At 37.3% G+C, this 24126-nt stretch overlaps 3 protein-coding genes and 1 non-coding gene across 4 annotated transcripts in view; all 4 read left to right on the forward strand.

Moving 5' to 3' along the window:
- The window catches only part of LOC112046801 (sodium-dependent serotonin transporter), a 31012-nt gene extending 24713 nt beyond the window's left edge, over nucleotides 1-6299 (forward strand). Inside the window, exons 11-13 of the mRNA XM_052885609.1 lie at nucleotides 1712-1896; nucleotides 3284-3470; nucleotides 4268-6299. Coding sequence (XP_052741569.1) covers nucleotides 1712-1896; nucleotides 3284-3470; nucleotides 4268-4339 — 444 coding nt within the window. The 3' untranslated portion in view covers nucleotides 4340-6299. The remainder of the gene's footprint in view (nucleotides 1-1711; nucleotides 1897-3283; nucleotides 3471-4267) is intronic.
- Nucleotides 6300-7058: 759 nt separating this feature from the next.
- LOC112046802 (uncharacterized) lies at nucleotides 7059-12426 on the forward strand. Its single transcript, XM_052885563.1, has 7 exons — nucleotides 7059-7178; nucleotides 8085-8270; nucleotides 9043-9138; nucleotides 9933-10135; nucleotides 10666-10794; nucleotides 11571-11742; nucleotides 12313-12426. Exons 1-7 carry the CDS (start codon nucleotides 7059-7061, stop codon nucleotides 12424-12426), a joined length of 1020 nt encoding a protein of 339 aa, XP_052741523.1.
- Nucleotides 12427-13380: 954 nt separating this feature from the next.
- On the forward strand, nucleotides 13381-21168 carry LOC112052816 (uncharacterized). Its single transcript, XM_052885564.1, has 5 exons — nucleotides 13381-13385; nucleotides 14589-14775; nucleotides 16120-16215; nucleotides 16659-16798; nucleotides 17768-21168. The coding sequence occupies exons 1-5, from the start codon at nucleotides 13381-13383 to the stop codon at nucleotides 17964-17966; spliced, it is 627 nt and encodes a 208-aa protein (XP_052741524.1). The 3' UTR covers nucleotides 17967-21168.
- On the forward strand, nucleotides 19055-19219 carry LOC112046806 (U1 spliceosomal RNA). Its single transcript, XR_002886910.1, has one exon. It is a non-coding gene; the product is annotated as a U1 spliceosomal RNA (small nuclear RNA).
- Nucleotides 21169-24126: the final 2958 nt, after the last annotated feature.

Below are 24126 nucleotides of genomic sequence, written 5' to 3' on the forward strand. Positions count from 1 at the left end.
TCCTCCATTTCACTATCGGTAATACTATAAGAGACCCTACACATAAAACTTGGGTATATTCAAGAGTGAATAGGCACCAACTAGACAAACGCATTTCACGATATTAATATATTATGCTGCATCTTAATATCTACATTACAGCTAAGAGTTAGATTGTTAATTTTAGCATCATAATACCAAGGTACATTTAAATTAATTAGATATTCTGCCTCGTTGTTCCAGTGGTAAACTTATGTGGTTTCAGGACGGTGAAATTACTGGGTTCAAGTCAGGGACTGGCTATGAAATACTGAGCTTTTCTTTCTTTAACGTAATTTTAGTGGAAATTGTCACATTGAGCCGTCATTCCTGCTCATTATCATTACCATGTGATAGTGATCGTTAATCAATTATTATCTTTAACTCGTTAACTCCTCCTTGCCTGGACTGGACTGGACAATTATATAATGATGAATCTTTAATCAAAATATAACGTACATCGAAATTAAATAGAAAGTAAACGTTCATGTAAGACGTGTTACATATTCCGAATAGGTACCTACCTACCTAATCAAATCAGTCATTCATTAGGGATAGATTTGATGAAATAAAGGAAAGGGCTCCCTCGGTATCAGGAACAGTGTATATTAAATGGGGTTCAATAAATAAACGCTATCTGGCCGTAGATGTATTCCGTTGCATTATTCATCACGCACTTAGGGGGATGACCAGCCTCTCTGGAGAGCATTCGCTTAGAACAAACCACTTGTGGATGCTGGTACACTTTTATACTATTTGCTTTTGTTTTCAACTGGGTTTGAGGAAGTCGATTGTGACTGTTGAACGTTTAAAGAGTTTCTTACTTGACTTTATCGGGAATCGTTCGAAGTCATTTATTGTAAGATATTTTGTGAATTAATCTCTTCTTCTATACTAATATTATAAAGAGGAAAGATTTGATGCTTTGTTTGTTTGCGTTGATGCTGTGAAACTACTGGACAGATTTTAAAAAAATATTTACCAATGAAAAATTATAGCAAGTAACATAAGTAATTTAATCCCCGATTTTTAAAACTTTTTCACCAATAGAAATCTTCACCGAGTAAAATTGACTAAACTATTTTCTCGTCATCTGACAATAATGAGAACTACGCGGGTGAAATCACGGGGCGTTTGCTAGCTTTACCTAAATAAATAGGATTGGACTTAGGTACGAGTACAGATATTCATTAATGCTGGTTACATGTAATTATGTTATGTATTTTTATTTATTTGATTACATATTTCATTCTCTTCAGTCTATTTATTTTATACTAAACTAGCGGATGCTCACGACTTCATCCGCGTAGATACTTTTTTAGATTTTTTAAAGTAAAAGAATGTTTGCGTTACTGTAACCGTTCGCAGCAAACCCATGGGAAGCTGTCTATCTTGTTTCCCGTTTTATGGTAAACTTAAAGATCCTTAGATCCGCATTTAACGTATCGGACGCATCGCATCAAACGGATTTTTAATTTTACTGTAGATAAAATCAATTGGATGCAATCCGTACGATGCGGATCAGTGGTACCTATCACTCGTATTTCTTTCAATACAAAGAAAACTAAAATCCGTTTGTGGCGATCTCAGGATGCGATGAGATGCGTAGGTATATACGAAGCGGATCGGTGGATGCCTGCCAATAGTCGCATTTTTCATGATTATTGGTCGTAACGTTATGAAAAATTTCCAGGGTGGGGTGTACCTAGTGGATCTCCTCAACGTGTACGGTCCAGGGCTGGCGATCCTGTTCGTGGTGTTTGCGGAGGCGGCGGGCGTGTGCTGGGTGTACGGAGTCAACCGGTTCTCAGAGGACGTGCGGACCATGCTGGGACACACGCCGGGCTGGTTCTGGAGAGCTTGCTGGTCTTACATTAGGTAATATAGCCTAATATAGAATAGAATAGAATAGAAATCATTTATTTGTTAACACAACACATAACTACATAATAACTTAAAACTAATACATTTACATCGTAATAATAACTTAAAACTAGTACATATATATATAGAAAATATGTTGTGCCAAAAAAAATGGACCTGACTCAGCTAAAATTTGTTGTGATTACATCAGTACCCACAACGCTGGTATTCTGTCAGACCCTTAGGAGGGAAGAACAGAACACATAAAATAATTATATCACTAATAAAATAAAACAAAATACAGTTTAAAAATACAGTAGTGTAATCTCAGAAGAACAAAAAAAAATTTAATCTCAAAAGCTAGCAAACACAAAAGAAAAGAAAATATATAGAATTAATTGTTTACTATTAATTAATCTATACTAATATTATAAAGAGGTAAAGTTTGTAACATTTTTTTGAAATGGGGTAATCTTCGGAACCACTGGTCCGATTTTATAAATTCTTTCACCAGTAGGGGAGTGCTATAGGCTATATTTTATATTTCTATCATATATAACTACTGAGTTATCGCGGGTTTTCTCTATCGGGTTTTCTCTTATATATATATAAGATCTCGGTACCTCGGAGAGCACGTAAAACCGTCGGTCCTGCCGCCTGCGCCTGATATTTCACCAATCGTGTCGGTCTGCCGTCCCATCGAACTATGAGAGTGTGGGAAAAGAGAGTGCATTTTTGCTTGCGCATACGCTTGTGCACTATAATATCTCCTGTGTACATGGTTAATCTCAACATGAGATTAGCTGCCGTGGCCTGAAAATTCGGTCGGGAGCATTGTTAATATAGACTACCTGACCTGGAAGGCATTTATCTGCCATCAATGGTATAACTATCGAAGCCTACGACTTGAAGGGGTCTCCAGCCAGCGGCAACGAAATTTCATTAAAATCGGTCGACCCGTTTAGCTACCTGCCACAAATATCGTGGCATATTATATACTCGCATGTATTTAAAAAACCGAGCCGTGATAGCCCAGTGGATATGACCTCTGCTTCCGATTCCTTAGGGTGAGGACTCGAATTCGGTCCGGGGCATGCACCTCCAACTTTTCAGTTCCGTGCATCTGTGTGTGTGAAGTCAATGTTGTGCCAATCCGCATTGGGGCAGCGTGGTGGACTATTAGCCTAGCCCCTCTCGTTCTGAGAGGAGACTCAATCACAGCAGTGAGCCGAATATGAGTTGATAATGAGTATTAAAACACATAAAGTCAAGCTGGGCGATCTAAGGCAACTGCTACTTCCCAAGTTTCCAAAGCATCTATAACTAATCAAAATGTCATCTAATTTGGTATACTAATCAAAATGTCATCCAATATGCATACTCAGCAAAATGTCACCAACAGCCCAGTGTTCCTGCTGGTGCTGTTCATCGTGTCGGTGTTGGCGCACGAGGAGATGCTGGGCGCCAACGATTACGTGTACCCGCGCTGGTCCATCCACGTGGGCTGGCTCATGACAGGCACCACGGTGTCCTGCATACCGCTCTACATGTTCTACAAGTTCCTCATCACACCCGGCAGTTTTGTTACCGTAAGTTTATCAGCAACCCGTTGGTTATTTTGATGTCGTCTGTACTTTAAAACTTTTTTGATACAACAATCTAATGTGCTTCCGAATTACCAACCCAGCGTGGTCATTCTATGGGAACTAATCTCATGGATACAGCCATAACAACAGTCCCTAGTCCCCGGTATCCCCGTTATTCCTGAATCTGGCAGCGGTTGTGGTAACGGCGGGGCAAAGGGTGTAAAGAAGGAAAGAAAGAAAAAAAAAATATTGAAATCTAAAAGTTACAGACAGTCAGTACCCTATCCTTACGACAGCATGTCTGTCTGTAACCCTTAAAAAGAAAGGGCGTACAGCTCAGCATATGCCGTGTACTACATACAAGCATAATACACGGCGCTGATTTTCAGCTGAGACCCGTGTGACGTCACACCTAATGTAATTGTGCAAATAAATCCAAATAAACTAAATTAAAATATGTGTTACAATTTAAAAATAAATAATTACTAATTAAACTACAGATAAAGAACAATGGCGTAGCTACCCAAGGGCTAGACGGTGCAATGACCCGGGACCCTCAAATTCAGGGGGCCCTTGAATCCATACCAGAAAATCGCATTCAAACTGAACTTAAAAAAAATCGAAAACGAAAAAGAGCTTAAGCATATTTTAACTTAATAAAACTTAAGCAATTTGGATGGTATGGTCCTAGTGCAAATGAAAAAAATGGGCCCCATTTTTTTATTTGCACCAGGGCCCTTGGTTACCTAGCTACGCCACTGGTAAAGAATGAATATCTCTAATAGATTTGCTATTTTCAGCGCGTGAAGACAATGATCAGACCGGTGGAGACATCGATACCGCCAAACGAGCACGCTCTCTGCAGTCTGTGACCTGACCACAACCATATTACCAATACCTACAAATCGTTTTCCTATACGTTGGACTCTAAGCCTCCTACTGTAGAATGGCTTGTGTAAACGTACATAAATAATGTATTATGGATATGTTCATAATTATAGCAATAATAATTTAACTTATATTTATGTCTAATTCCAATTTTAACACAGAATTTTAGTTCATACTTACGTTGTAGATCCAGAATTATGGTTTACTTATATTGGTTTCTAAACATAACTAGTGTACTTACATTATTAATAATGCAAAATTAGTATTAAATGAGTAGTTTCAAAAAATATTTAATAATATGAATCATATATACCTCTACATAAAATATTATTATGTATATATAAGTATACTATATTATTATGTATATATAAGTATATTGTAGACTTTCTTGTTATTCTTATATGTAAATGTACGTGTTAGAAAACAAACATTACTTATGTATGAAGTTGACATTAAATATCTCTACACAATATATGTACCTCTAATGTGCTCATGGGACTATAGATATAATATTTATTCTAATTTCTAGATTATATGCATGTGTTGAATCGCACAATGTCTGTATCCCAATATTTTTGTAGTATTCTAATTATAAGAACATGTTCAGAATTAGGTATATACCATATTACAAATTGGAAGTATGGCGCGGGTCTCAAAATGGTAAACTTTTTCTAGTCATAGGAAGTACTTAATTGAATCATATTAATAGATAGAAATGTCTATTACATTACCAAATATCGCGTAACAGCATTAAAATTATATTTCATTATTTTATTATATTACTATAGGTACATAACTATCTAACCTTTTTTTTCAATTGCTTATTTTGTTTTTAGCTAGTATATTGTTAGTCTGCTTTGAATTAAAAATTTTGTATTCGGCACTTGAGTTTTTTTAATAGAACAGTAATTAATTAATGTATAGGTAATATATGAATTTTCAAACATATGAGGTCTATATCACTAAAATATCTCTAACCCATAAGTAATATCTATCATAGATATTTTTTTAGTAGAAAAATCAAAACTTTTGATGCGTAGGTGAAAAACTTTAATATTCCATTTCTAGTGATAAACAACGAAGAGGTAGTTTGTAAATACACTTAATTGGTGACTTGTAAATATATATAAAACACTAAATGCTGATCAGACTATAATATGAAAAATGCTTATTTTATGCAGGAATTTATTTAATTGTGTATTTGGAAATAACGTATTTAAATATTTCATGCATTTTTGCCATGAATGTACAATGGCATAGGTAATTATTACGAGCACGACTCATTCATTCTCGTAATTAATTTAACATGTGAATGTATAACAATTACGTGGTTTTTGCAGAATATGTATCGTATATATACTTATATATATAATATATCTTCCATAGTTTGTAGTAGATGCTTCGTTTCTAGTGTCGTTATATTGCAATAGTTATTTAATATTATTATAGATACATACTCTTATTGTAAACATTTCTATATTCCAGGGCAATGAATGTAGAAATGTTTAAACATAATAACCATGTTTTATTGTAAAAAATACATATCCTTAATACTATATCGTAGTATCATGTTTAGAGATTTGTCGTAGATTGTAGTATTAACAATAAATCAAATTGCAGCTTATAAAATAAATAGTTTAAACCAAATATATAATACATATTATACTTATAAATCGGTGTTCGTAGTTGTGTATTAAATGTTTTTATATAAAATGATTATATAAAAGTTCATATACCCACAAAGTATTGATATTATTAAGCAATATTTTTTTGAGTGATATTTTGATGTTTTATTTTTATATTGTTTATTAGCAGTTGTAAATGTTAACTGTTGTCATGTTACTCTCTAGATGTAGATTGTCGTGTGTTATATATTTACGTAGGTTGCATATACCCATTACAAATAATATATAATAAAGTGCAAATGAGTAGATGTGTCCTGTGCCAGCCATTACAGGACCGTCTATACATTTGTTTATAAAATGTATTGTTTTATTCCGTTTGATCCTCCTCAAGTGTTAAACCTCTTTCAAGAGGGCATAAGTCTTCGTTTACCTACTGTTGTCGATATTTTGTTAAACGCTATCAGTTGTTCTAATCCAGAATTCATCATCTGAGTGCCCAAGCAACCAGTGCCAGGGTTGCAGTGTGGGGATGCTTCTCACGATACCGGATACTCGCCGTCTCAATAATCAGCCTTTGATCTTTAGTATTAATATAATAGGTATAGGTATATTATATATTTATATAAATTTATATGCGACTGATTTGTACTCGGTGTATCAATGTCTGTGATTTATCACAGCTCCAAAATTGTACACTATAATTAACAATAATAATTAATTAAATAAATAATAAATTAATCCTTTAAATAATAAATATATAAAGAAGCTAATAGAAAACATCCAAAATGCATAATATAGGTATTAGCTCAGTTTCGATAACTACCACTTGTAACGGTGGCATTTATGGATCCACGGTTTTTCATTATTATTGCAAAAATAAGTATGTAAGCCATATAGTTTTGATTAAATTTTGGCAGGTGACAAATGTTACATAAGTCAATAAATCCAAATGTAAACATTATCTTACGTAAAGCAATCCCATTAATTCACAAAACATCATATCAGTTTCTGTCAATGTACCTTTTTTAGTCTGAAAATTGTAAGGTGGACGAGATGTGCCAATGAAATCAGAGTGAAGATGTTAAAGCACACGACGAGCAGTCCTTGCCACCGGCGCTCGCATGGCGGAAACAACCTCAAACTTCAATACACACTGCGTGAGTGTTACGACGAAAATGTAGAACTATTCGTGAACGAGGCAAATCAGGTGTCCGAGATATAGATACATCAAAGATTGCTTTTCGATCCACTAATTGTACCAACTTATCAACAAAACTATAGTAGAGCATGCTTATCATCAATTTACATTTACTAGCAAATAAGCATGCTATATTTAAGTATGGAATAAGCATAAAGCATGAGTTTGCTCAAAGCAAACATTCCAATTACATATGCTAATTTGTATCTATCGATCTTTGTCTATAGTATCGTGTTAGACAGGGAGAGATGAAGGTGAAGAGAATATAGAATAGCAATACTGATCGACTAGCTTTCAAGCAAACCTGTTAGACGCGCTGAAAGCATGCCCCCTTCCACCCACGCAGCAAGTAGCATGCTCATAAATCGCACGACTTGATTTTTGAGCAAGCTCGAAATAAGCGTGCACATTATTAGCAATGTTGCGATACACATGCTAATAAGTAGCAACTGCTCAATAGTAGCACGCTTTCGTGCTTGAAATGAGCATGTGTAACAGTAGCTTTAGAGATAGCAGTCAGTAAGCAGATGACATCAAAAAACTTCTACCTAATCTAATAATCCACGACTCTAATCTAATAATCATAAAAGAAAGCTTAAAAAAATCTTTCAGTAGAAATCAAAGTTTATCATGCTTTAAGAGTGTGATACATGTGGAGAGCAGCAGACTTTTTTGGAATTTGCAGTCAGGATTTCAATTTCCACTATCGAGAGTCTCCGCTAGGTTTCATTAAGAAAACCAGCCGGTCTTTGAAGACGTGGGTAAATAGTTGGATGATCTATGATTAAATTAAGATCGGCTATCCAAAGCTAAAAGGCGCGGCTCAAGACAAGAAAGCTTTTCACACATTAACTGTAAAACTTCGGTTTCTGTGTAGGTTGTTAAATTAAATAGGACCTGTTTCAGAGTCTATACGAATCCCAGCTAGAGTCGATAGCGCGATGGCTGAGCTGCAACGGGGAGGTGTGGGGGATGGGCCCCACGGCGGTGTTCGCGAGCGCCGCCGCGCTGTTCCTCTACAACGAGCTCGAGGCGATGGTGTTTGTGGTCGGCGACCAGGGCCAGGTCTCGCTGTTAGAGAGGAGCCTCGTGGTTAGTGCCTCAGACTTCATGTTTCTGTTGCAGCTATCTGGTTAAATTGGCCAGTTAATAGGACGCCTGCCGTTTATCAAACTCCAGCATTCATTCAGCAATGGCTAGGTAACAATTGATCGCATAATTTACAAGATGGCGCAATTTCTATAGTTAAGAAATTAATATAGTTAATAATCCACGTGTGCGTGAATCAATAGTACCTGCTGCATAGACACGGTTAATACGGTCTTTGTAGCAACATTTGTAGTGTCTTTCTCACTGCTGGAAACTAGGGGTCTTCTTTTCGGTGTGCCACTTATTTGTCTGTTGTATAAAGACGGACAGCATTAGCATCACCAGAAGCAGTAGTCTTAGCAGTATCTTTTCTCAATGAAGCAAAGGATTTTACACATACAACATACCTAAACATTTTGACTACCTACTGTATAGCAATTCAATGATACCAAGATTTACCCGAGGTTTAAGTTTATTAAAGAGCTTGAGTAATAAGAAGTACTTTGGATAATATTTTGCAAATTTTCCTCGTTTTCAAGAGGCTCGTATCCCATATTCCGTCCGTACCTATCATAAACACAGCTCATACAACGGTAGCACCCTTGTTGTGAATCAATGTAATCTACGAACCACACTATTTGATGGATCACGAATCACGTGATAGAAATAGTCATCAAGGATGAACGTTCCCGTTCTTTTGCGCATTGAGCAAGTGACCGTGATCAAAACATCTCAGTAAGCATTACCTAGGATAATTGGAATTATTTGTTTTCAGTGCACTATGGTGGTCGGGATGTTGGCGCTGATGACTCACCTCTGGGTGTGCTCCACGCGCTTCTTTCAGTACTATCTGGATACAGTTATTAAAGACGTTAGACATTTTACCTTTTACCTTACCAATGTGGGTTAGGTACTTTTAATAGGTACCTACTGATGTCGGAGGATCTGTTGCTGAGATTACTAATTGTTGACAAGTTGTGACGGAGTGTATGGAATCCATACAATATAGCCCAGTAGGTAGGTGTGGGTTCGAAATCAGTCCGGGGCATGCACCTCCAACTTTCCAGTTGTGTGCATATAAGGAATTAAATATCACGTGTCTCAAAACGGTGAAGGATAAACATCGTCAGGAAACCTGCATACCAAAGAATTTTCTTAATTCTCTGCGTGTGTGAATCCAATCGCTTTAGGCCAGCGTGTTGGACTATTGGCCTAACCCCTCTCATTCTGAGAGAGACTTGAGCTCAGCAATGAGCCGAATATAGGTTGATAATGACAATGATGATGTATAGAATCCGCTACCTCAACTCGGCCTTCGTCACACCCGAAGATTTCAGACGAGACGGCCGACGACGCAGCCTGCCTCGTCCTGTAGGTCTATCATGCTACCCACTGCTTATTTCTTGAAGAGAAAAAGACAAATGCCAACCACCAGCGGCGTAGTTGTCCAAGTCCCAGCTTTTTTGCGATATTACCGGTTCGGCTGCAATTAGTCCATGTGTCTTCACGAGTTATAAATGAATGCATGAATGAATGATCTTTTATTACACAGGAAAAGGTCGAACACGATTTTACAAATAGAATGGAGCCTAAATATACCATAAACGATGTATGATATTGCGCAGGCCTTACTTTTACGTTGTGGTAAAGTTGTTAACATTACAGAGCCCAAGTATGCTACTCGAGCTGACGACGGCGAGTTTGCTGGGCAAAAACGAGCTAGTTCCTCTGGGTCCTCTGACCAGATTCCTCCGACAACAGCAGCCTCAGATCCACATCACGGTGTGCTGGTTCCTCTCGCTCTGCTACGCTGACTACGTGAGGAAGCATTACTGCCAGAGGTTCAACATGCCATATCTGGAGCAGTGGTTGGTAAAGTGGTATTTTGGCTAATATTGATCATTTTCGTTATGTTGTAAATCAAAACTTACCTTAATAAATTACTGTAAGTATTCTATACTTATTCCTATTACCTACCTATTTACATAATAAGTATGTGCCAATCTTCTGTTTCGCTTTAAATACGTATTAAACTGTAGGTTTGGTGTGTTTAAGTAGGTACACATGTTTGGTACTCCTTCACTCCGCTTCTACGGATCCCATTTTGAGCAAGAGTAGTGAAAAATACTATTACTATTCTGCTTCTTATCCATGGTTGCCGTGGCATTTGTTAAAAACAAGGATCTAGTCGCGCGCATCAGTAGTTAATCATTATCACCCTGATAGAAATGATCACCATGGTGATAATTAATCAATCAATCACATAACTTGACGTTTCGAGAGTGCTTGTAAACTAAGCCTAATTGAAATAAATGAATAAATTTTGACTTTGATCTTAATATTCTTAATAACTAATAAGACAGATGTTGATTTTTGACTATAATACGAATGATGGCAGGCAAGTCGAGCTGCAAACGCGCGCGTCCCGCGGCGTGCACAGCACCATGCAGCGGGTGAACAGTTTCGTAGAAGCGGTGCATCATCGGCTGCGGCCGTACAGGCAGGCGCCCTCCACTGACGCGCACACGTAAGGCTCTTGTGTCACAGTCCTGTTTGTCCCTCTGCAGCTCCATGTAGCTGTGACGTAGCTTACGTCATCTCCTCAACACATGCTATGACATGATAAATTAGACGCGGGTTGAACACCGGGAACACAAATATCAGTTTCGATTGTATGATGGTTACCACTTTTACTTAATCAAATCATAAGTACTAGACGATCATCCTGTGATGGCCATTCCTCTTTTATAAGATCTGAATTTATGTCAGTCGATGCTCAAATAAGTAAGGTAAGCAACTATGTAATTTGGACCGTGGTGGCTTTGGCAGGTTTGGGAAGGTGGCATTTCTGTAACAACTATTCCTCGGGCAATTGCTACATTACGCCAGAAGATTCTTGGAGTATTTAGCAGATAGCGGCTTAATGTTTGATAATCTCTCTAAATCTAAAGATCCTGGGTTTAATTAAGGATTTTATTATTTTCTAAACTGGTTCGGGTCTGCTCTGGAGGACGGCTTCGTGGCTATTTACCTACCACCCGGCAAAAATTTATCTTCAAACGATTTAGCGTTCCGGAATAATCTACCGGAGTGCTAAATGGTTAGGATATAAGCTTTATCCCACAGACGGCATAATGCTATCTGTGGCATAAAGCCTTACTTATATAGAATAAATTTACTGTACCCCTTTCTAGCTAGCCCACTAAGTACTATCTTAGACTGCATCGTCACTTAGCATAATACCACAGTCAAACGCTAACTTGTCGGCAAAGGTAGCTATAGTGACGTGGTTGTTACCTAGAGTGGAGCGTGCTCGATATGCACATCGTCGGCGGAGGTGCACTGCGCCACCAGCCACGTCTCCCACGAGTGGGCGGGGGTACGCAACCCACCACCCCCAGTCTGCGCTCGCATCGTCGCCCAGGCCAGCGACACCACGGCCATCGCCATCGAAAATCTTCGAACATTCATACAGGTAACTTCACATTGGAAACTTTCACTTGTTATGTGAATTCCTTTTTGGGAACGAAAGTTGGGTGAAGGACTCGGGATTCCTGACCAGTTTCTGATGTTCCTTACCCAAAACTTCTATTTGCGATTAAGAACTCTTACCGGCAACTTTTCCGATCAAGATGAGCCTTTGTAGCTTGTATCTCTCGCGCCGTAAGCGTGTAAAGTCCACACATATATTATTCTGATAGTGTAAATTAGAGAGCACTTTACTCGTAAGTCAGTCATCATTTTACAGCGATCAACACTTAATAGTGGTTGATAGAGAGACAACCCAAATTGGAACATCTAAGCTTCTAACACCTTCTCCAAAAAGGCCTTTGTCCTACAGTGCGCCAATTAGATGAATGTGTAGGTTTCTTAATGGTATCGCTGCAGATTCACCAAACCTTAACAAACACAGAAGCCATGCCTGCGTGAGAGCATGACTGTGCGAGGGCTTTCTGAAGTTTCTCCAAGCTCTCTCAACTAGGCAACTAGAAGAATTCTATCATGGTTTAAACGGTTGTCTTTCACCGGCTTTTGTCTTCTCCAGGATACGCGATGTTCCTGCGCCGGTCCACAGCACGTCAAAGAGTGTGCCTCTTGTCACTCCAATTCCCAAAAGAATCTGCATCAGAAAACATCCATGCATACTGTCCGAAGATGATCTTGTTGTAATTTATACTATCTTTTAATAAACTCGTTACTGTCACTTATTTTTCCTTTTCTTTTCTTTTATATCTTTAATTGATTTTCGCTACTTCATTCGATTAATTGGATGTGGTAGTAGCAGTCAAATTCGTATGCCATAAATGCTGATATGTAGTTTTAGAGGGAAAAAATAGAAGACAACCGGGATGAACTGTGCCAAGAGGCTTGTATAATTTAGCTAGATAACTGCCTCGTCTAGAGATGGCCTTGTCGATCTAGCGGTCCTGAGACGTACAGTGATATATTAAATTTCCATTCTTCCAAAAGTCATTAATTTACTCTTTGCAAAAGTTTCAGTAGCAACTAGAAGTCGGTATAGCACCCTCGTAGGTACCTCTAACCTCTTAAGAGTAGGTATACTATTAGGAACTCGTAGTAATCGATACAGATAAAAAGTCTTTCTCCTCTCCTAAGCACTACCACTAATCTGTGACTGTAAGGTGCTTGGCCTAGCCGTTGCCCTAGCCACCTAGCCCAGGAACATACCTAGCCCGTGTACTCGTAGAGTAGGAAATTTATACCGACACAAAGCATCAAATTCAATTAAATATTTGGTGATTTGGTGACACGATGTGTGCCGTGCACGATGATCCTAACGAGAATAAAGTTCATGTAAAATAATGCTAATGGCTAATGTAAACTGAATGGATGTAAAAAAATGGATTATCTAATATAAATTGAAGATCCATTTTTAATCTAAGAAGTTTTTGGCGTTCATTGTCACGTGTCATTAAAAAGTCCTTGCATCAAGTCACATATTTTGTCAAACACAACACTGTAAATCAAAAATGGCAAACAATGAGCCATTGTCAATTATCTAAGCATTTTAAATATAAATAAACATGAAATAATTTGGTGTAAAATTCACAAAATTGATGCATCAATTACCCAAATAACCTTAAAAATTGACATGTGGTATACAAATTTGTTAAGCTACATAAGTACAGGGAGTATCGAGGTAGGTAACTTCCCTAGGAAGCGATGGTCTCCTTTTGCGAAACAGTGATATAACAGAAGCGGCAGAAAGGTCGAGAAGTAGACGTGAACCCGATCCGCCGCAAGAAAGCGGGATGCAGGCAGTTTTATTGCCAGATTATTTACACGCGGAAGCCTGTTTTTCAATAACCAGTATTTTATATTAATTGATTATGAAACACGGCTAAAACTCACATGATATAAGGTCGGAGTATGCCCTGACTAGTTTCGAACCCATACGGCACCCGTAGTCATAAGCTGGTTCTTTCAACGCGGCACGATCCAAACTGCGAAGCGGCGGCGCGGCGCGCAGCTGCTTGTGGCGATGCATTAATATTTAGGTTATATAATAATTGTAAGTTATTTATAACTCTTTAAGCTGCATTGTACAAAAACCACGCAACATTCCTTTGTGTTAGAATTACGTAACGCCGATGGAATGTCAACCCTTGTTAAGTGCTCACACTTAGCCAATAACAATTCGACAGGAGTTTCGACGCATAGGCGCCAGTTCGATTCTCCAATGACAGCCGTTATATTTCGGGATACAATAATCATTTGTTCGTAAAGTATTATAAATACTTAATCTTAGCCCCACTAGGCCAGAGTACGTTAAACGGCTTAACCGGCTACCACGCTTACGGCTAAATCGCGGCTCTCATTTCAACGTCATAAATGCGTCTCATACGCATTCGATTTATCTTTGTTATTTAGTTTGTACATTCTACTTTTAGTTTATATTCCGTGTACAAATATTAAATATACCTTTTATATTAATTATGGGAGTTTAATTCATACACCACACGCGAACTCCCATACGCGCGCGCTGGGAGAGAGGATAAGTGGTGGTGTGAAGATTCCGTTACTCTCCGACGGTTCATTCTAAAACCAGTATTTTTCCCACACGGAGTTAGTCTGTTTTTCCTTATTTACAAATCAATCCCTTCCCTGCTGGACTTATTAAGGGTTGCATTTGATAAAGACATAATATACGAGCTATATTTACAAATAACTAGGTATTTTTATACATATACAAGGCCAACGCTGGTATGGTTTTGTAACTAAGGTACCTAGACGATGGCTAGCTTTTACTCCTTCCTGTTAGGCAATTGGCAATATTATTGAAGGGCATTAGTTTTGTAGCTACTGTAAAAGCCAAGCAACCCTGCTGCAGATTATCGAGCGCGCAAAATGTGGGGACGGCCGGCTGTCAGCGATACCCACCGTGGTGTGGACCGTCGGCTCCGCTGCCATCGCGCACCGCATCATATTCGCGTTGTTCAGGAGGTTCCTCTTCAGGCGCGTGCCATTTTGGGAGATCACATTGCAGGTATGTTGGTCACCTTTGAACGTTGGTTTGACGGCCGTGTGACGCAGTAACCCTGCTTTCTGCTTCCAAGGCTGATTCCCACAACCGGAAAATATTTGTGTGATCAGTTTAAGAGTGTTTTCCAGTGTCCGAGTTTGTTTATACATTACTAGCGCACCTTAGACCTCCTTAATCCGTCCCTGTCACAATATTCGATCTTAGCGGACGTCTACTACCTAATTATAAACTACCTCTCTGCTAAATTTCATTGTTTCTGTACGTCAGTCAAGCGGTTTTCGATATTTCCTGATGAAAGTATTTATACTTATGTGCCTATATAATATGAATTTAAATGATGAAATCATCTATCATAATTATAGTGTTTTTCAGATAGCATGGGTACAGTACCCATGCGACAGTCGCCTGTATGACGTTCATAATACGTACTTTTACCGAGTGAAACGAACTGTCACCCTCACCATCCTACATGAAACGAACTGTTGCAGTAGTCATACTTAACTTTAGGGAAATAATGAAGGACCTTCGCTTTGACAGTTAAACAACTAACCAATCTACGAAAGTTATCAGCGACAAACATAGTTTTTACAAGCATAAATATTTATGCCTTGATTGCCCGTTGTTTACCCAACTACAGCGAAACAAAACGGAAGGATAATAATGTGTGTGTGTTTGATTTGAACTACCTCGTTGGTCCAGTAGGTAGCCTATGACGTAGGTACTTATAGCTACAGTCTGGCAAGTTTGTTGATGACACTTCCATGATATACGGGTGACGAGGGGAAAGACTGCGCGGGTGTGCGTGCGAGGAAGTGAGGTGGATCTTTCATTCATCGCTACACGCCCCCGGCCCGCTCCTGCATCGGTAGTGTTCGAACAAAGTTCCCAAGCTATATTACCATAGATCAGGGTTGACAGCTTAACATGTTCCCTTAGCAGCTTCCCTGAATAAATACATAGCCCGAGTCAGTATTCGAACCCACTTCGTGATCTGAAACCACACAGTCCAACCACTGTACCAATGAGGCAGATGGCATTTATCATCATGATCTTTATCAGCCGATGGACTGTCCACTGCTGGACATAGGCCTCTTACATGGACTTCCAAACACAACGGTCTAGACCCGCCAGCATCCAGCAGCTCCCTGCAACCGGTTTGATGTTCGCGATCCACCTAGTTGGGGGGTCGTTCAACACTGCGCATTCTGGTGCGGGGTCGCCATTCCAGCTCCTTGGGACTCCAGCGTCCACCGGCTCTTCGAACTATGTGACCTGCCTATTGCCACTTAAGCTGGAAGATTAGTACTTATTCATTTATTACAGAATTTATTTACTTTATTATTTCAGCACCTACTATTTATATGGATGGTGATGTACAGCGTACACTTCTGGACGGCCATTGTGCATGTCGTGAAGTTCCTCGTCAAATATTGTTATGAGACCGTAAGTAAACAATCTACCAGACGTATCTGTATCGTTACAGTGCATCTAATTACCTATTGTTCTTATGGCTCGGGATATTGACTCACATTGAAGTTAATTAACCATGAAAACATGCTTCAACAAAATTTAAATAATTTTCATGTGTTATGAAAATACAATTAGAAATGCCGTTTCGTAAACGATGTGAAGTATTATTTATTTATTCCTATTTTTAAACAGTACGACTTGACTGATTGACTTAATAAATCAAAACTCTTAACATATTTTTAAGCAGTATCATATTTTGATTGTTGAGTGAAAATAACAAAGTAAATATTTTAACGCTTTTTTATATAATGACAAAAATTAGACCTTAGGAAGAATTTTTCAAATCGGTCCAGTAGTTTTAAAGTTTATTCGTTACATACAAAAAAATCTCTTTATAATATAGATTTTTTTCGCAGGAGAATTCAATGCCCACAATGGATGACCTGAAGAGTGAGAAGCTGATGCAGCAGTGGATCATCTGGATGTGTGCGGTGCTGCCGCTGGCGCTGTACTTCCACATCCGGCCCAAGCCAGTGGCGCCGCCGCTCATGATATGGTGCGCTTCTTAAGGTTCATGAAGCTGAGCAAAAACAGCAGGGAATAGGGCACTTCAATTATACGACTTTTACCTCTTTTAGATATCCTAATCATATTAAACGCTATATTACCTCAATACATCGATTCAATACCTACTACAAAAACTCTTCGATTGTAAGCATAAGCATATAAGTACCTACTGTTAATGTACGAGTTCTAAACGATAGATATCCTGGTATGAAGTTCCATCCTTTTCCAAATTTCAATTTAAAGTAAGTACCTAATTGGGTATTATAAGAGAAAGCATTTAAGTTAATGTTCGTTGCAATAAGACGAAAGCGAAAGCAAAGTAAGATTTTGTAGACAAAATTATCTCTTTCTCTCAAGACACTTCTAAAAAGGCCTGCATAAAATCAAAATGACAAATAAATTTCCAACAAGTCTTCTCCAAACAATCAATCCATCACTACAGGGCCAGGCCTGCCTGTTAATAGGAGGATATACAGGAAGAAAATTTTTTTAGTGCGGATATTTTTATATTTTGTACATAAACAAAATTTAATGATCACGTATTTTTTCTTTTTTTTTTTAACTCAAAAATAACAAAATTATCGTTAGCTAAAGTTATTTACTTTTGAACAGAATTTTAGGGTCACCCTATTGTGTGTTTATTTTATTTTCGTTTGATACCTAAAGAACGTCACCAGATCACTTTTAAGCTGAATATATCTTGTTTAGTAATAATATGTACATTATTTTGTTATTTTAGAGACATAAATTAAAAAAAAAAATTACATAAAATGTATCGAACTGTTTGTAGATTTATATTCTATTAATGATACAGAACCACGAAAAAAAATATCCGCACTAAAGACCGAATCACCCTGTATAAGGACCATAGAATCATAGATTTAGATTTTAAATCTAAACAAAAACTTATGATCCCAAATCAAGTTATCCCCTAAGTTCCAATATATTTCTTTTCCAGGATCACCACAAGTCCCTGGCAACGGCGCGAGATGGGCGCCTACGGTTACTACCTGAGCCGACCTCTGTCCCTCCACGCGCCCGCCCTGTCCTCGCGAGACCAGGCCCTCGCACTCAGAAGAGCCTTCAGCGACTCCAGTAGCGCTGTCATCAAGGAATCCCTGAATTTGAAGAAGAGGCGAAATTCCAAATCTATATAAATAAATTAAACGATATTTCAAACGTTAATCTAGTTTTTATTTTTATAAAGTGCACCTTTAGCTGATTTGCAACCCCAAGTTCTTGTTCAGGATATTACTGTAATATTAATCAGAGAAAAACTTGGAGATATTAAAGACACAAAAGCAGTTCTTAGTTTAGATCATTTTTAGTTTATATTTGGTGGAACTAGAACTTGCTTTACTATCCCGCAGACATCCAAATGACAGCGAACCCCTTACTAACTAATGGGGGAACCCCCCCCCCCCAGAACAAAATAACTTACTGTTGAAGAAAATAAGGTTTTTATTTGAATAAAAGGTAACACATAAACTACCAAAAGAAATGTCTTTCTAATGTGCTGGGTGTGCTTGTTTCTTGTCGCAAATGGATTCAATGTTAGGAGTATTTTTTGGACAATTTTAACCTTAATTCTGACTTGGTATCATCAATATAAATTTCGATTCCTGTCTAGAAAAGGTATCTCAAAGTGGGATACACTTTGAGATACCTTGTCTAGACAGGAATCGAAATTTATATTATACGAATATTAAAAAAAAAAGGATGAATCAACGACGCAGATGAAATTGCAAAATTTTCAGCACAAACGTAATGTTGTTGGTCTATCAATTTTTATCGGATACCCTTCAGAGTGCCTAATCGACATTGTCTGAAACTTAAATTATAATATTTATTCATGAATTTATCTATTTAAAAGTTTAGTACCTACCTTAGGAAAGAGGAATCAATGGTTCAAAAATTCATTTTAGAGGAATCACGAAATCAGATATGGATCAGACTCCGAAATGACGATAAGTCTCACCAAAACATATTAAATTGTACTAATGTGTAAAAAACATAGCGCGCAATTTGTGCAATTTAAAAATGAAATTAATATCCATTCTGATTCAAACTGTCTAAACAAATAACATTACAAAAATACTTTTTTGTTGGTCTATGTTTGCACATGCTAAACGTCATAATAATTAATTTGCAAGGTCGCCAACAGATGCCGCTGATGACAGGACTGCATCGCGGTGAGGAGAGTCCGCGGGAGGGATATATAAGGAGGTGCGAGGCGGCCGAAGTCATACTAACCGTGCGCAGGGTGTACCGTGATCACGAAGGCGGTTGCCCCGGGCAGGCGCCAGCCATTGCACTGCGGCTGGACAAAGGCCTGCCTGTGACTATCTCTCACAGAGGTACGTCGTGCGTGTAATTTTTGGTAGTTGGACTTGCGTTCTGCGCAGTCCACCAGATAATTTTACTAGACAATTAGACATCTCAGGTGGATATCGTGATTTACTTACGTTGTGATACACAAGTAAAGTACATATAAATCAATAGTTTTCACTAAACATTGAAAAATTCATATTTATAAAGGTAGACGCAAAGATTTTTTAATAAAGATGAGTCACTAGATCGTCAAAATTCAGGCAACAAAAGCGGCTGATTGTCTTAATTTCATTGAGTCGCATAGTAAACAACGAAAGTTATTGAAACAAGTAATACCTAAATATTGTATATAATCACGGATTGTGTGTTTAGGAACTGTAAAAACTGTATGTACATAATTATTTAATGGAATTAAACACAAAATTGTCCATGTGTATTGTTGTGTCATTTGAGTAGCTAAATTCGGATGACTTTTGCGGTAATTTTGTAGGCACGTAACATATCTACAGTACAAAATATCGTTGCGTAGACTTACAAACGCTTGCGAATTTGTGTTCGTAAAAACGGAAATTTTTAGGATTTTCATACAAATTCTTTTCACAAAGGGTGTTTGTTCTTTTTTAATGCGATTACGATTTTACGAGATTTATTAGATACATAGGTACTACATGTTTTCATTCTTTTGTTATTTTATACCTTATTTGGTGTCGAGTATATGAACTGAACAACTACTTGGTAGTTATTAACAAAAACATTTGATACCTACCTAGTAATCGTTATTAAATATTCACTTAATTTTTTTTATTTATTTTATTTTATGATTTATGCACCAACTTCGATGATACTTATCATTTCAAAAATGAAGGACTTTCCATATAAACTATTATTAACCCCATTTCAGTCCCATTTATGTTTTGCTTCTATGTCAATAAATTCATCTAAATCGGTCAGTGATTTAGCCGTGAAAAGGTGGCAGATACTTTACTTTCGCAGTATGTACTTTTATAATGGTAAAATATATTCATTATGGTTATAGTAGTAAATTATTGCGGTCTATTTCTAGCCATGGGACGTCCATCACCTTGATAATATTTTTTTATCAATATTGTTTTTATAGATGAGGAGTCGAAGAACGGATCTTGGGTCTAACTCGAGCACGTCGAATCATAATAAAAAATCAATTGACATAACCATCAATTGACATGATCATGAAAATAGGATTGGGAAACATATGCTTACTCAAGACGAAAACTATTGATCTTCATATAGTACAAGATCCGGCATACGGAATATATACCCTCATCTGTCATTTATTTAGGATAACTGACGCCCCGCAGTTTCACCCGCGTGGTTCCAGTTCCCGTAGGAATACGGAGATTAATTAACTGTTTATATCTGGAAACCCCACAGTTACAGTGCGAAAGCAGCCAACGTTTACGTTTTCAATTTGGTTGGGTATATTCTATTAACTTGTGTACGATTTTTGTTAATTACAGTTAATTAATCTCCGTATTCCTACGGGAACTGGAACCACGCGGTTGAAACCGCGCGGCGTCAGCTATCCCAAATGAATAACAAATGAGGGTATATATTTCTACCGTCGGTTCTTAGTAAATTTTTGTTACTCAGACATGCACAAAAGCAACAAAAAATATATTTTTTTGTTATTTTGGTATTATATATATCAAAATATAAAAATATGCTCGTGAATTTGAAGACGTTATTCTTTTGGCAACTTGGTATCCCACCATATATTTATTTAACGCGCTTGAGTATTTCTGATGATATTTTTTTAAATCGTGACGAACCCACCAATACTAGTAATACTTCCTCCCAGACTTATCTGACCTGCTGGAATAAATGCCAAAATCCCCTCTTCGGCTCCCCGTCTATGATCTATTTTGAAGAATGCTCAGACCAATTACCATAGTTTGTATGTATGTATGTATGTATGTATGTAACTTCAACGAACATTTTTAAAAAATAATTGCCAAATTGGTCCAGGCGTTGTTGAGTTATGCGCTTACTAACGCATTTTGCGATTCATTTTTATATTATAGATTGGTGTTGAATATTATGCGAGTTTATCTATTCCCCAACAAAAAACTACTGACATTTTTTTTTGCGAATTTGAGTACGATACAAGTCCAAAGGCTACTTAACACTTTTTTTTAATTGGTCATAAATAGTTCATTATCGTCGGGACGGGTATCGTCGTATATATTGGATATAATAGAATGATTTTCTTCTACATTATTTAATAGGTCCCGACTGTTTTCTAATTACTTTCTACACTTCTGGACTGAGCTTGTTTTTTTTCTTTTCAGTTTTTACATACTTTATGCAGTCGGGTTTTTTATTTCTTTAATTAATTTATTTATTTCACACTTTTTTATTACGATAGATGGTTAATTTCGGATTTATTTATTACGTTTATTACAATGTACCTACGATATATAATTTATACCTACGTCCAACCGAGGTTAAGCAAATATTCAAAAAATTCTACGGAACGCTCGGTGGGCGAATCCGACTCGCACTTAGCCGATTTTTATAATCAATATATTTAATTTAGTCTATTTTATAACTTCACTTCACAAACCTGCTCGCACCTATAGTCATCCGCCTCGCGTATTTTGTATAGACAACTAATAAGTAACGTTTTTCTAATTGAATTTTTTTTTAAACATGGACATGATATACCATTTTAGAATCCTCACAAAAAGCTCTTGAATTTGATACCCATATTGCAATATTAGAAAAAAAAAATTTTTTCACCTCGAGTCTATAGCGTCTCACAGTCGTCTTGTTTTTTTTTTTAGTTTCACCTATCAAAGAACACTTGGGTTATTGAGACAAATTTAACGATATCCTAATTACGTAAAACCGTTCAGTGGTTTGGAAGATATGAGGTAGGTAATAAAGAATATTACATACATACATACATACAAACATACATACAAGATACGCGCGAAAAACATAACCCTTCTTGCAGTCGGGTAAAAAAAACTTCATATTTTTTCGAGACGTGATTACCTAATGAAAATTTTAGTTTTAAAATATGTTTTTAACAATACGAACCAATTACTTAAACGCCTGTCAGTTATAATGGTCTATATTTTAACTGTTTCATGACGTCACTATAAAAATCCCTTACAAACGGAGCGTCTGACAAAAATATTAGTTAACAATTTGTTTAACGTTTAGTACATCAAGAAAAATTGTGACGTCACAAAATGGACGACAGCGTTTTGAAAAAATACATGATTTTTAAATTAAGTTTTATAAGAAATCATTAACTTTTCGATATAATTTATTTCTTTATACAACGTGTCCCAAAATTCAACGATAAGCGGGCGCCAAAAGATTGACCTGCTCATGAGCACTTAAGGAAAAATAATAAAAAAAATATACCTAAATTTTTTTTTTAGTTACAAAATAAATTTTAAAATTCTTTGAAAATTTACACCTTGTATGATATTTTGAACTACCGCAGCTACAATTTCCTAAATATGCTTAAGATTTTTTTTGTATCGGAACCTAAGTAGTACTACTATTCACCACAACTCTTAAAAACACCACAATGCCCGCAGTTTTTACACAAAAAAATATCAAAATATTTTTTTTCCCTCAAATTTTTAAAGATTTTTACTTTCAGTCTACTTTGACTCATGGTCTTGCAAAAAAAAGTATGAACACCGCTATGGCAAGTTATTTTCAAAGTTGACGCAACTAATCAAGATTTCAAAATAGTATAATACCCTAGGATAACTAGTCACAAAAAAAAATATGCGTACCATTTGTAAACAAGAACCAAATTTCTTAATTGTTCTTGTTGTTAGTAATAAATTTTACTATGTTCCAAAAATGTGTTTGTTATTTTAATTACACAACATTAAAGTAAATGTTCGAATTGTTTTCCACCGGCATTAATACAGGCACGACATCGCCTTAAAAACGACCGTTTTATTTTTCGCGCATATCTTCTAGCATTGATATGTGCCGCAGCCTGAGTGATTTTTTGCCGAAGCTCGTCCAATGTCGTAATCGGTTTTGCGTAGATCCTGTCTTTGAGACAACCCCAATAAAAGAAATCCAGGGGGTTTAGGTCGGGTGATCGGGGTGGCCATAGGATAGGACCAAGTCGCCCGATCCAACGCCCCGGATACTCGTGGTCTAGGTATTGTCTCACAGGACGAGCGTAGTGAGCTGGGCAACCATCATTTTGATACCACATATTTTGAAGGTCGCTTAGGGGGACGTCTTCTAGTAATTCTTGCAAATCATTTTGTAAAAAGTTCAAATAACTGTCCCCATCTAAGTTTCCTTGTAATTCAAAAGGCCCAATCACTTTTCCATTTAAAATGCCCGTCCATAAGTTGACCTTAAATTGATATTGGGATTTGTCTTCTCTCATCAGGTGCGGATTCTCATTGCTCCAGCTGTGTAGGTTGTGAAGATTTAAATAGCCATCTTTCTTGCAGGTTGTTTCATCCGACCATAGTACTTTATCCAAGAACTGAGGATCTTCCCGATGCTTTTGAAGCATCACTCGGCAAAATGCGATCCGCAGTGGATAGTCCCGTGATAGTAACGTTTGTACACGTCTGTAATGATATGGGTGTAGCCGATGACGTTTTAGTATTCGATGTGCTGAACTTTTTGGGATTCCCGTAGCTGCTTCTATGGCACGCACTGAGGTAGTTGAATCAATGTTTATTTCATTGAGAACTTCTTCATCGCATTCCGATCTAGGTCTTCCAGCGTTTCTTCTAGCTGACGGCAAACGACCCTCCGAAAACGCTTGATGCACATTCATAAATACCCGATAATCTGGATATCTTTGAGCGTTTGGGTACCTTTCTCGATACAATCTGCTAGCAGCGTTAGCATTGCACCGACATTCTCCATAAATGAGATGCATGTTAGCGTATTCCATCGGCGTGTATGGTTGCGGCATGATAACGCTAAACAGTCCAAAATACA

Source organism: Bicyclus anynana, chromosome 14 (assembly GCF_947172395.1).
Source record: "Bicyclus anynana chromosome 14, ilBicAnyn1.1, whole genome shotgun sequence".
In the NCBI taxonomy this organism is placed as follows: domain Eukaryota; kingdom Metazoa; phylum Arthropoda; class Insecta; order Lepidoptera; family Nymphalidae; genus Bicyclus; species Bicyclus anynana.

Bases quoted from the DNA above. Each gene is read 5' to 3' on its own strand.
- LOC112052816 (XM_052885564.1), top strand. The intron at 14,776-16,119 runs GTATGTTGGTCA...TTATTATTTCAG, and splicing joins TTTGGGAGATCACATTGCAG to CACCTACTATTTATATGGAT. The intron at 16,216-16,658 runs GTAAGTAAACAA...TTTTTTTCGCAG, and splicing joins TCAAATATTGTTATGAGACC to GAGAATTCAATGCCCACAAT.
- LOC112046802 (XM_052885563.1), top strand. From the start codon at position 7,059: ATGTTAAAGCACACGACGAGCAGTCCTTGCCACCGGCGCTCGCATGGC. The intron at 10,795-11,570 runs GTAAGGCTCTTG...TGTTACCTAGAG, and splicing joins CCCTCCACTGACGCGCACAC to TGGAGCGTGCTCGATATGCA. The intron at 11,743-12,312 runs GTAACTTCACAT...TGTCTTCTCCAG, and splicing joins ATCTTCGAACATTCATACAG to GATACGCGATGTTCCTGCGC.